The sequence below is a fragment of the Rhinopithecus bieti genome, unplaced genomic scaffold, assembly GCF_001698545.2.
Source record: "Rhinopithecus bieti isolate Rb0 unplaced genomic scaffold, ASM169854v2 scaffold_74731, whole genome shotgun sequence".
In the NCBI taxonomy this organism is placed as follows: domain Eukaryota; kingdom Metazoa; phylum Chordata; class Mammalia; order Primates; family Cercopithecidae; genus Rhinopithecus; species Rhinopithecus bieti.
In genome coordinates, this window is record NW_016827918.1 from 322,262 (window position 1) to 335,667 (window position 13,406).

General features: G+C 37.7%; 1 protein-coding gene across 1 annotated transcript in view; it reads left to right on the top strand.

Annotated features, from left to right (window-relative positions):
* NOTCH2 (notch receptor 2) overlaps nt 1-13,406 on the top strand; it is a 161,156-nt gene that overhangs the window by 29,877 nt on the left and 117,873 nt on the right. The window contains 1 exon segment of the mRNA XM_017864160.1: nt 11,087-11,168. Coding sequence (XP_017719649.1) covers nt 11,087-11,168 — 82 coding nt within the window.

The following is a 13,406-nucleotide window of genomic DNA, read 5'->3' on the forward strand; positions in this document are numbered from 1 at the left end:
AAATTGAAGTTTACGGTTATATATATATATATATATTTTTTTTTTTTTTTTCAGATGGAGTCTCACTCTGTTGCCCAGGCTGGAGTGCAGTGGCGTGATCTCAGTTTACTGCAAGCTCCGCCTGCAGGGTTCACACCATTCTCCTGCCTCAGCCTCCGGGTAGCTGGGACTATAAGCACCTGCCACCACACCCAGCTAATTTTTTTTTTTTTTTTTTTTTGGTATTTTTAGTAGAGACGGGGTTTCACTGTGTTAGCCAGGATGGCCTCAATCTCCTGATCTTGTGATCCGCCGCCTCAGCCTCCCAAAGTGCTGGGATTACAGGCATGAGCCACTGCGCCTGGCCGTTTAGGGCTATATTTTATGTTTTTTTCTCCCTTTAGTATTTAATAAAGATGTGATATTTTTCTATTATCTGCCTTCCTCTGTTCCAAGGTTTTTGGCCTCAGGTGTGTTCTCTGGAAATGGCAATGATGGGCATTAATATCTTCATATTTAGATATTTTCCTCACAGTGCTAGTTTCTGAGCTTATTTGAAATATCCTGGGTATGAGTTGAGGGTTTAGGATCTTTTGAAGCACTTGGGTTTAGACAGTTCTCAGTGATGTGTACAGGAATTTGGGTACAGGAATACTATTCACAGGTGAACAGAGTTTGGTTTTGGCTAAAGGCACATTATCTGACCCAGATAATAATATAAAAATAATCCAAACGTTAGAACCTTAGCTTCTGCAAACCCTGACTTGAGACTAGTTAGCCATACATGTAGTTGGACTTTATGTAGGACTAACCAATCTCCTCTGCACTATTTTTGCACAGTACATTGATTATGGTATCCCTGATGACCTCTGTCCCCATCCTTGTTAAAGACCTGGAAATTTGCAGCATTTTTTTCTTTCTTATTTTACTTTTCTACCCAGCTTTGTGAATAGCCTTCATTGCTACCACTCAAGGATGCTTTAAAAAGGCTGTGAGGAAGGATGCATGTGGGGAAATCTGAGGCTTTTCTTTGGATTTTCCCTGTTTTGTTTTGGGAAGTATCCGTGATTTTATATAATATGTAGCAATCTTAGGTTTTCTATTTTCATTTTAACATAATTTTGATTTAATTTTAATTTCTGTTTGGGTGTCTACCTCTAAATGAACAAACACGACAAATTGTCGGCTCCATTTAAAAAGTGTTCTGGTCTGGGCGCGGTGGCTCACACCTGTAATCCCAGCACTTTTTGCGGGCGGATCACGAGGTCAGGAGATCGAGACCATGGTGAAACCCCGTCTCTACTAAAAATGCAAAAAATTAGCCGGGCATGGTGGCGGGCGCCTGTAGTCCCACCTACTCGGGAGGCTGAGGCAGGAGAATGGCGTCAGCCCGGGAAGCGGAGCTTGCCGTGAGCAAAGATCGCGCCGCTGCACTCCAACCTGGGCGACAGAGTGAGACTCCATCTCAACAACAAAAAAAAGTGTTCTGAACAATTTAAGCTAAAAAAGTATGTTGTTTCTTTTGGGTGTATAGCAAGAAGGTTATATATATTTATAAATTTTTTTTTCCAGCAAGGGTACTTAAAAGCATGTACTTAAAATTAAGGACTTAAAAAACTAAAACTGTACTTAACAAAATAGTCTTTAGAAAGCTTTAAAAAGGGAGGGTTTACTAAAAGTACAGGAAATTGGTGACAGGCAAAATTTGTCTTGATAATAGTACAAATAAAGATAGTGGAACAGAACAGATAATACAAGATATGAGACAAGACAATGGGATAACACTTCATATTTACCTTTTTTGACCACTAAGCAGCACACAAATATGTAGCCCTTTTTGTAGATAATAATTAAATTTCTAGGTATGATACAGCTTCTTCCTCACTGTTGGATTTTATTACACTGAGATCTTGAACCTTTTGGACATGTAAACTCTGTGATCGTATCAGTCAATGTCATTTTACAAAGAGTTAGATACTTACACTGAAGTGTTGTTTGGATCTCGTTGGTGCTTATTGTTCTGCTGATGTATATTAGTGAATCTACTCATGGGGAAGATAATACTATACAATAAAAACAGACTATCTTAGTTCCCCATTCAGTTGGAATTTTTTTATTACTCTGTTTTCTATGTTTTTCATTTAGATGTAAATTATTTTGGCTTGCATTCAACCTATTTCAGTCAGTTTTTACCATAATACACATGGCTTAAGATTTATAGGAGGCTAAGAGTGGAGAGTGTATTTTTATTCATACAAATTGTAAGAAAACTTTCAAAGCTGTTTTAGTTTTGCAAAGATTAGAAAAGTACAGTTCTACTTTCTCAACTTTTCATCCTTGTTAAAGGCCTGGAAATTTGCATTTTTTTCTTATTTTACTTTTCTGTTTGCTACACAAAGTGAAATTGCACACATAAACATACAAGCTGAAGGTGGGGTTTATCCATAGGTTTTGTCTTAATTATAGCTATTTAGTTTATTGAATATCTTATTGAATATTGAGTACCTGCTGTGGTCCAGGCATCTTCTTAGGTCCCAGGTGTACAAAGATGAGCCAATTATGGTTACTTCCTCTATGGAATTTGCATAGAAGTGGGAGAGAGAGAGATGAGTGGGCCAGCACTTATAATACATCTACCTAGGATAAAATGGGAGCACGGAAGAGGAACATCTGTATCAGTGGGTCCCTGAATGCTTCTTCAGGAAAATAATGCTTTATCTATGATTTGAAGTATAGTAGGAATTTAGCAAGATAGAGAAAAAGGAAAAGGAGGCAAAATGTTTTTCAGGTGAAAGAATGTACATGGATACGTATGGAGGTGATCATTATTAGCAAATTGGCTACATCCTGATTTGTAAGTATTTGTGGATTTTTTTCAAACCTTATATTTCATGTAGAAGAGCTGAATGCATTAGTCTCATCTCCAAAATCCAGGAATTGAAATTTAACCCATGCATAAATTGAATTTTTTTTCTGAAGTCTTTAATAAGAGAAAAATAAAAGGAAAAAACCACACAGTGTGTAGTAGATTTCAATATAGCACAGCAAACATTGATGAATTTTTTTTGCAATAAGTTCAGTATTATAAAATAGAACAAAATTGGAATTTTTAAAAACAAAAATTATTCTAGATTTATCAGCTAACTGGAATGATTTTTTTATAGTATGAAAATTCTATTAGTAATATAAAATATTCATTTATAAGTTGTTTTTGTTGATTATATTTTCTTAAATTAAGGTATATTTTCAGTTTTGAAAAGCAATAATAATTTACTGTGACCCTATAGCCCAGTTCTTAACTTTTGGATCTGATATTAGCATCTCTTAGGTAGGAAACACATTTTCTATATGATAATATCTGTAAAGAGCACAAAAATCCTTGGAACACTGTTAGGAAAACAAAATTGATGTCTCTCTTATTGCTCTTTTTTTTTTTTTCCCCCTTTTAATCAAGACAAATTTCAAGGAGGAAGACAGATGTTTCTCCACTTCGTTTTTATTTAAATGTACCACTTGGGATTTGAAACTTCCGCACTTCTTCTGTTTGTTTGGATTTTTTTTTCATGGCTTGATCCCAAAAAATGGAATGAAAAATTTAGTGAAAGTTTTGTTGTTTGAAATTGCAGGGTGCTATGAGAATTATTGCAAATCCCTGATGTCTCCTTGTCTGCCCTCAAGTCTCCTATTTTTGGTAATAATGCAGGCAGTCATTTTAGAAAACTTTGCTTTTTTCATTTTACTGAGCCTCTTCCAGAGACCATGTGCCAGAATCAACAGCAGCCAACCACAGCCAAGATCCTAGGGCGTAAACTCAGACTTCATCTCTCTCAAATATTGCTACTTGAAATTTGCATAAACGTTGAAGAAAAAGTTAAAAGAGCCCTGTATAATTCCTCTTCATGTATTTTAGGAGTCCCAGACAGTCAAGACATTAAAATTTCTTCTGATTGAGCAGTGGATCTAAGCACAGATACCACACTGCAGACAGGGAGGAGGATATGAAAAAAAATCATGTGAGATAGACAACAGACAGAGGCTTATTTGAAGAGGCTACAAAGCAACAAGTAATGCCAATTTAAAACGATTACATGTTAATGGCAACAAGTAAAACACATTGAAGGCTGCTCAGATTACACTGGCTGAAGTACAGACTTAATTACTCATGTTAGAAATGCCTAAAACAAAGGGAGGCTTTTAAGCCAGTGATATGTAGCTGGTATGACATTGAAAAGCATTGGAAAACCTAGGTAAATGCCTAGAGGAAATATTAAGGAAGATTCTATCAAGTCTGGATACCTTAGCCTTATCCTTAAATGAATAAATTTCTGAGGCACTGAAACTGGTTAAAATCAATGACAGCTTACTCTGTTGTTTGCAGTTTTTATATACAATTGGGGCTGATAAACCTGAATAAATAAAAGAACCTTGTCTGGATTGAGTTACAGTTAGTGCTAAACATCAAGGGTTCATATTGTATTTCTTCAAAGTTCTTTTTGGAGTGATGCTGAGGTTGGTATTAAGAGGGTATGCCAAGGGTATGTATTGGCAATTTTTATTTTGTTTGTATTTATCATAGAGTCATTTGGGTAGGTCACATTCTCTCTGCCCCTACTCCCAACTTCTCCTCATTAGATTGTAAGGACCATGAGGACAGAGATTGTTTGTTTCATTTGTGCTTAATTTTCATGCAGTGCCCTAGTAGGGGACAATGCTCACAATAGTTGCTCAACAAATATTAGTGGAACTGTATTAAAACTGAGTTTTTGCTCACATATATGGTTTATTTTACCTTTAGTGGATCACTTCTCTTTATGCCTTCAGTGCTATACTTTTTTAAAAGAAGTGTGTTAGTCTATTTTGCATTGCTCTAAAGGAATACCTGAGGCTGAATAATTCATAAGGAAAGTAAGTTTATTTGGCTAATACCTCTGCAGATTGTACAAGAAGTTTAGAGCCAACATCTGCTTCTGGCGAGGGCTCAAAAAACTTTCATGGCTGAAGGTGAAGAGAAAGCAGGTATGTAACATGGCAAGAGAGGAGGGAGCAATTTATAGGTTCTTTCAAACAACCAGCTCACATGGTAGTGAGAACTCACTCATTACTGCAGGTGGGCACCAAGCTATTCATGAGAAATCTGCCCCCATAACCTAAACACCTCCCAGTAGGCTCCACCTTCGTCATTGAGGATTACATTTCAACACAAGGTTTGGAAGGGACAAAATAGCCAAATTATGTCAAGCACAAAGAAGAAACAGAAAAGGTCAATGGTGGAGCTAGTATTCAAATCCAGATTCGTCTGATTTCTGCATCTGTGCTTTCAATTGCTTATCTGCATTGCTTCAAATATTCAGAAAAGAAGAAATGTTTTCTATATCCCAGGAACTTAAAAGTGAAAAAGCAGAAAGCTAGAAGACCATGTAGTGCAGAATTGAGAGTCATGAGTGTTACAGGGATAGGGGGCGGTGGCCCTGTGAGGACCAGAACCCTCCAGGGGAAGCTTTCTGGGTGAGGCAAGAGGTGAACTGGGCCTTGAAGGAATGGGTAGAATTTAGATGGTAATGAGGAAGGCAGCAATCAGAGGAAGCAGACATGTATGGAGGAATGGAACTGAGTTCAGTGGTGATTTGTTCAGGAAAGAGGGCATAAACTGGGCAGAGAATGCAGTGGAAGTGGTGGGGAGTAATACTGGGCAGGTAAGGTAAGCTCTGATCTGGAAGGCCAGCATGGGAGCCTAGACTGGTTGAAGTAAGAAATGGCTTGTCCTTGGAAGAAAACGTGCCAGACTTGGTACTGTGTGAAGGTACTGCACAGACCTCCCAACTGGTTCTTAGGAGAGCCAAACTGTGGTTAAGTTCTGAGAACTAAGTAAGAACTGACAGCCATTGTGGGTTAGAAAGTAGTGGGGCAACATGTTACAGGTTGTGCTTCTGGAAGGTTAGATGCTATTAGAATAAAATCATTGCCATTTTGAGGAGCTGGGAAAATGGATGTCTTCAGTCTAGTCTAAAAAGGGATGATTTGAATAAGCTTATGTAAGAAAGAAAAGAAAAGCCTTTTTACTCACTGGACCATTTCATAATCTTGACTTTTGTGAAACATAAATCTGTGTCATTTTTCTTATTTAAAACAGCTGAGTAGTTTACTCTCCTACTTAGAGCTGTGATCCTTATCATGGGCTCTTGTGATCTAACCCCAGCCTGCCTCCCTGGCCACTCTCCTTGCTGATTCATAACCTCTAGCCATATGACCCTGGAATACCAGTCTCTTTCCCACTTCAAGGCCTTTACACTTGTTGTTTCCTCTGCCTGGGATGCTCTTCCCTCATATCTTCATGACACTTGTTCATTTACATTGTAGCTCAAAGCATACCTCCTCAGGGAGGCCTTTCCTAGACACTATCTGAGGTATGCTCCTGCACCCCCAGCCTCATGATTGCTTTTTATCCCATTACTGGGTTTTGTTTCCAGTGGAACTTACCACTTATTACTGTCCAAAATGATTTTATTTATTAATTTTTTAGCCACCTTTCTCTTATATAAATAAGATTCCTGAGGACAGGGAGTTTATTCAGTATACTACAGTATCCCTGACATCAGGACCTGTGCCTGCTGATAGTAGATGCTTTCTAAATATGTTCTAAATATTAGGTAGCTAGTTCCCAACTGCACGGCCCTGACAGTGTATGAAAATTGGAAATTGGCTTCTAGATTTTTGTATTACATTGCCAAGTGATGGAGTGATGAGATTGAAATCTACTGCTTTTGCCCCTGCCCCCCCCCCTTTTTTTTTTTTTTTTGGTGGAGTAGAGGAGGGCCTGCACAAGCAGCAGATACACACAGTAAATAAGATTTATTTCAGCCAGCGAGTATTTATTGACATGAAAATTGGGGGAAAAAGTGACTCTTTGTGAGTGACTAGTTTCTTGGAGTCTATTAAAGCATCAGTTTAAGCATCAGTTCTCTATGGTATGATTTAATGTTTCTTTTTTTTACTTTATAAACATGAAGCTGCCTTCAATTTTATTGTTAAATTTAAATGTTTTACATTGGAAAAAAGTAAATTGAATTTTAAAATGAGGTCTTTCCCAGTCTCACTTTCATGGTTTCAGGTTATCAAAGTTTTAATTTCTCTTTGTATGGAAGATAATTATAATATTCATTTTGCTCCTGAGTAAAGCCACAAGTCTCAAGATTATTTTCTTTTTTAAAATTAGAATTGTCAATTTATAGTTGTATACATTTATGGGGTACAAAATGATGTTATAATTTACAAATACAATGTAGAACAATTAAAAGGTAGTATATCCTTCATCTCAAATATTTAACATTTTTTGAAATTTACTCTGTTAGCAATTTTGAAATGTACAATACTCTATTATTAACCATATTCACCACACTGTGCAATAGATCTCAAACATACAAAAAAAATATTCTTCTTGTCTAACTGTAGCTTTGTACCCATTGACCATCAGGCCCATAGCTTCTGTAACCATCATTCTCCTCTTTGCTTCTATGATTTTGATGGTTTTTAATTCTACATATAAGTGAGAACATGCTGTATTTGTCTTTCTGTGCCTTATTTCACTTAGCATAATGTTCTCCAATTCTATCCATGTTGTCTCAAATGACAGAATTTCTTTCTAAAGGCTGCATAGTATTCCATTGTGTATATCTACCACTTTTTTTTTTCTTTTTTTTTTGAGACAAAGTCTCACTCTGTCACCCAGGCTGGAGTGCAGTGGCGCGATCTCGGCTCACTGCAACCTCCGCCCCCTAGGTTCAAGCAATTCTCCTGCCTCAGCCTCCTGAGTAGCTGGGATTACAGATGCGCTGTAATTTTTGTGCTTTTAGTAGAGACGAGGTTTCACCATCTTGGCCAGGCTGGTCTTGAACTCCTGACCTCATGATCCACCCGCCTCGGCCGCCCAAAGTGCTGGGATTACAGGCATGAGTCACTGCACCTGGCCTGTCTACCATCTTTTATTTATCCATTCATCTGTTGATGGACACTTCCATAACTTAGTATGGGTGTACAGACATCTTTTCAATAAACTAATTTAAAATATTTGGGGTAGATACCCAGCAGTGGGATTACCGGATCATGTGGTGATTCTATTTTTAGTTTTTTGAGGAACCTCTGCACTGTTTTCCACAATGGTTGTACTAATTTACATTCCCATTAACAGAGTAGAAGGGTTCCATTTCTCCACATCCTGTTTATTCAGGCAGTATATTATCATCTAAATCATCTATGACTTCTATATTGTATAGCTTTTGAGTATTTTTAAAAGTGGACACTCAAGCTTTCATATATTCGTTATCAATGTGTGGTTCCTCAGACCTGTGGTGTCAACATTACCTGGGAATTTGTTAGGAATGCAGATTCCTAGGCTCCCTATGGACTTAATCAGAAATTGTGGGGGTCGAGTCCAACACTCTTTTTTAAAAAGCCCTCCAAGTGATTCCAGTGCTTGCTGAAGTTTGAGAACCATGGCTCAGTAAATGTTAAAGGTTCAAGGTAGCATGATCCCACAAATCAGCCAAGTGGCATTAATTATTAGCCTGATAAGCCCACCTTCTTTTCAGTCACTGAGTTTGATTGGTTCACTAAGGCTAGGCTGTAAAGTTATTTGCTAGATTGATTGCTACATATTGACTTTGGGTTGTTTGTATTTGTCTGAACCTGTCACTGTAATGATTTGTCAGGACACTTAATAGGAATAGGCCGTGATTTTTGCACCCATGGCATTCTGAGTCATGGGTGGCTGGGTCTTTATGCACTCCAGGATAGGTTTCTTCAGGCACTGGGCATGCCATTCATGTACTTTTAAGGCGGGACCTGTCGCTGGTGGATCACAGGGTACCTTCAGGGACATTTAGTTCACTCTCAGCTTGGTTTACAGGTAGGGAAATTGAGCCCCCGTGAAGTTGTGCTTTGCTTGCAGTTAGAGGTACAGACAGGATTTCAGGTCTCCTGAGTCCCTCGCTGCATCAGGATTCCTGCAGGGGGACAGAGCTACAGCTTTTTCTGTGCCTACAGGACATTCCTTTCCTACTGTGAGGGTTTTATTTATTTATTATTTTATTTAAAGAAAAAAAGTAAATAGAAAAAACCCCGGAAGTTCTCACTGAAACTAATAAAAGTGTCTAAAGAGAATGAAAAAATCAGTTTGAGAACTTTGGTATGGAGGAAATAACCTGACATTAACTGTTTTAATTATAGTTGTTGCATTGGGCTTATCAGTGTGGGAAGAGGGAGCGTTTGAGCCTTACAGGGAAGTGGGATATGGACAGCAAGATGACCCTCTTCCTGAATTTGCCTGTTTGGGCCTGCAGCCTGGTGACTCTGTGTGTGATCCCAACAGCTGTCATAGAGATGGGCTGGACTTAGCAGAGACCTGGATCCTAGGCTCAGCACTGCCCACTAGCTAGTGGTACAATGCCCCATGAAGAGGCCACTTATTGTCTCTGGCCTTCACTGTTGGTAAATGGGTATAATAATATCCACCCTGCCAATCCTGAGAAATTTCAGGGAATGGGAAGCAGTGTATCTTGGTGGTTAAGGGCAGAGTCTCTGGATTCAAATTCTGGCTCTCTAAGTCACTGGTATGACAGTAGGCAGGCCACTTATCCTCCCTGTTTTCTCACCTGAGAATGGGTGTAATGAAATTTACTTCTAAGGGTTGTTGTGAAGATTGAATTAGTTAGCTAATTTATGTAAAGTACTTAGGACAGTGCCTGGTATTTAGTAAGTTTTATGTGTTAGCTCCTATTATTATTATTATTACTATTACCATTAAAAATACTATTTTAAGGATGGGATGCATTTTCTGTAAACATGTTCTCAAGTGATTCCACTACTGGATACAATACTGGGCAAATAAAGGGCTTTTATGCAGTAATTGGTGGAGGAGTTGTTCTGGCATCTAGCTTGCACCTGGGCTATTGGTTTTGATGCCAGGGATGGTCAGGCCTAGAGTCTCTGATCTTGCACAATTTATGCATAGAGTGCTGTGGTTAGAGGAAGCTTGGAGTGGGAACTTCTCAGTTTTGCTTTCAGGTATTTATACATTAACTATCATAAGAGATGGACATCTTAATAACTTCCAAGGAAGAGTTCATGAGCTTCAATTTTGATATTTGTTGTTTGACTAGGTTTCTTTCTGTCTTACCTTTCCAGTTGTTAGGGTTCTCGATACGTATTTTGGTGATGAAAATTTCAACTCTAAAAGCTAAGCAATCAAGATACTGTAATTATCCAGCAAGTGATTGGCAGATTTTGGGTAGACTTCTTCCATTCTTGGCTGAAATCAATGAAAATTTCTACTATTGCTGTTGTTTTTGTTCTTTTTTCTGAATAGTCTGTTTTTGGGAGGGCCTCAGATGGTAAAGTGCCTTTTCATTGTCTCTTAAAGGGAATGGGGAATCAAGAGTTTGAGAATTTTATTTTATCTCCTTCTATTTATTTTGATACTCTCTCTACAATCTGTGTTCATGTTCTACTCCCCATCTTTTTATGGGCCCCTTAAAGCTAGAGATTATATTTATTCATTTATGTATTCAATTTCTCCTTTTTTCTGGATCCTAATTTTGTGCCTGGTACATACTAGGCTCTCAATTTCAGTTTGTTGAATGACTGTTATTGCTGTTTCTGATTACTTCTTGAAGTGGTCTGTTTTAAAACTTCACCTGAAGGCTAAGTAATTCATCAATATAATGGTGATCTATTATTTATCTAACATTTTCCTAGACATTCATTGATGAATCCTTAGAATACTCATCTGAAGTATCTAAATCCCAAGATGATCTGTCATGTCATAGATGGTATGGCTTTAATTTTTAATTGGGAGAAGGAGATGTAACAGCTGGAGATATTGGAACACAGAAAAGTAAGAACATCATTCAAGACCACAAACATGGTTTATTGTTGGAAGATACTTTTGGGATGGGCTTCTGTGCTAGAAGCCAAAAAATAAAAAGCTGATTAAAACTCTAAAAAGAAACCCAAATTAGGTGGGAATGAATGTTGATCTGGATTGGATTACTCTTCTTTGGTGTCTTAGGGTTATGATTAGTGACTTCTAATGTGCATTTGTTTCTGTTTTTAGCCTTGCAGTGTCGAGATGGCTATGAACCCTGTGTAAATGAAGGAATGTGTGTTACCTACCACAATGGCACAGGATACTGCAAGTAAGTTTTTCTCTTCGTATATTTTCTTTTTGCGATAGAACACTGGACAAGATTTGGCTCTACTCCTCTATTTTTAATACTTCTGTGGAATGTTACTGGTTCTTGAGCTTTCCTGTTACAGATTTTGGTTGGGGGTGAGGATGGAAGGATGTGGATGCCAGATAATTAGTTAATAAGAACTTCTTACTATCTTACTGTTATCTTTCTCACCATGAAAAAGACTTTTCAGTGGGTGGCTAGTTAATATATATGGGGTAGGCCGGGTGTGGTGGCTCACACTGGTAATCCCAGCACTTTAGGAAGCTGAGGTAAGTGGATCACGAGGTCAGAAGTTCAAGACCAGCCTGGCCAACATAGTGAAACACCATCTCTACTAAAAATACAAAAATTAGCTGGGTGTGGTGGCACATGCCTGTAGTCCCAGCTACTCAGGAGGCTGAGGCAGGAGAATGACTTGAAACCAGTAGGTGAAGGTTGCAGTGAGCTGAGACCATGCCATTGCACTGTAGCCTGGGTGACAGAGCAAGACTCCGTCTCAAAAAAAAAAAAATACACACACACACACACACACACACACGTATATATACACATATATACACACATATATACATATATATACACACACACACATATATATATGTATAGTAGATTCCCTTGTGTTTTTTAGTTTAAGGCATACTCTTAGAGTCTCCCCTTAACATGTTAACTATGATCTTGTTTTTAAGTAAAACCAAATAGATATCAACTTTAATATTCTGCCCAGTATAAGTGAATATTATATTCGTATTTGTTTTCTAGTGTAAAAAATCTAATTCTGAAAGTGAGACAGTGAGAAAGGAAGATGTATGCATATGTGTAGATGGGGCGGGGAGCAGGGGCTGTGAGTGTGTATTATTATAGGGGGATAAAAGAGTAAGGATGAAGGAAAATGTAGGCTAGTTCTTGGCTTAAGAGCATTTTTTTTTTCCTTTTTTCTCCAACCATGTGCTCTAGCCAAGACATTTTGTTTGTTTGAAGAAGGCTGTGAGATAATTTCATAATAGCTTTTCTAGGTTTCCTCCAAATAATTTTTTTCTTCTACCTCAATTGAAAATTTTTGAGAGGAATATATATCCATTCTATTTATTTCAGGGAAGATGCTGGATAAATAAGATTTGGTAATATGAAATTTCTCTTCCTTCACTTTTGTGAGGAGTAATTTTTCTTTGCTTTGGTAGAGGTACTTGCTTAATAAGCATTTTACGTGAGTTTATCCAACACATTTTTATTTCTTACCAGAAATGTAATTACAGCTTTTTTCCAATGAGATCTGTTCTGACACCAGGATTTAGTTTTTTAATGTTATAAACAAGATTTTTTTTTCACGTCAGAAATGATTTTCTTCACTAAAGTGAAAATATTTTAAGCTGTGATGACAGTAAAGCTTAACAATAGGTTGTTTGGATTGGAATAAAGATAACATTGGAAATAAAGGTTTTATGTAGCTTATTATGGGCTGCTCATTTAGTTTTCTAGCTGGGGAAAAAAATGTGGTGTAGTCTCCTCTAAGAATGGAGATACAACTGGAGATAATAAGGGAGGGAACTTAATACCTTAGAGTTGGCCACTAAAATCTTGTTTAGTCTCTTTGTGGCATTTGGTGCCTTAGTTGCTTGCTTTATTCTGTTATTCAACTCTTGTGGTAGTTAACTCCATTGCATTATGGTCATTTGTTGATGTGTTTCTTCTACTAGAACGTGAGGTCTTAGTCTTACGCATTTTTTGCATAGTTAATGCCTAGTACAGTGCCTAGTGTAGTTATTGTACAACAATGTGTTTCTTAAACTAAAAGGTGATATCATCATGCACATGTTTCTTATCTATTTATGTTAAATAAGAAGACACTGGTTCTCTCCTTTAAAAATTTCAGTGTGGTGATTCCTCAAGGATTTAGAACCGGAAATACCATTTGACCCAGCAATCCCATTACTGGGTATATACCCAAAGGATTATAAATCATTCTACTATAAGGACACATGCACATGTATGTTTATTGCAGCACTATTTATAGTAGGAAAGACTTGGAACAAATCCAGATGGCCAACAATGATACACTGGATAAAGAAAATGTGGCACGTATACACCATGGAATACTTTGCAGCCATGAAAAAGAATGAGTTCATGTCCTTTGCAGGGACATGGATGAAGTTGGAGGCCATTATCCTTAGCAAACTAACACAGGAAGGGAAAACCAAATAC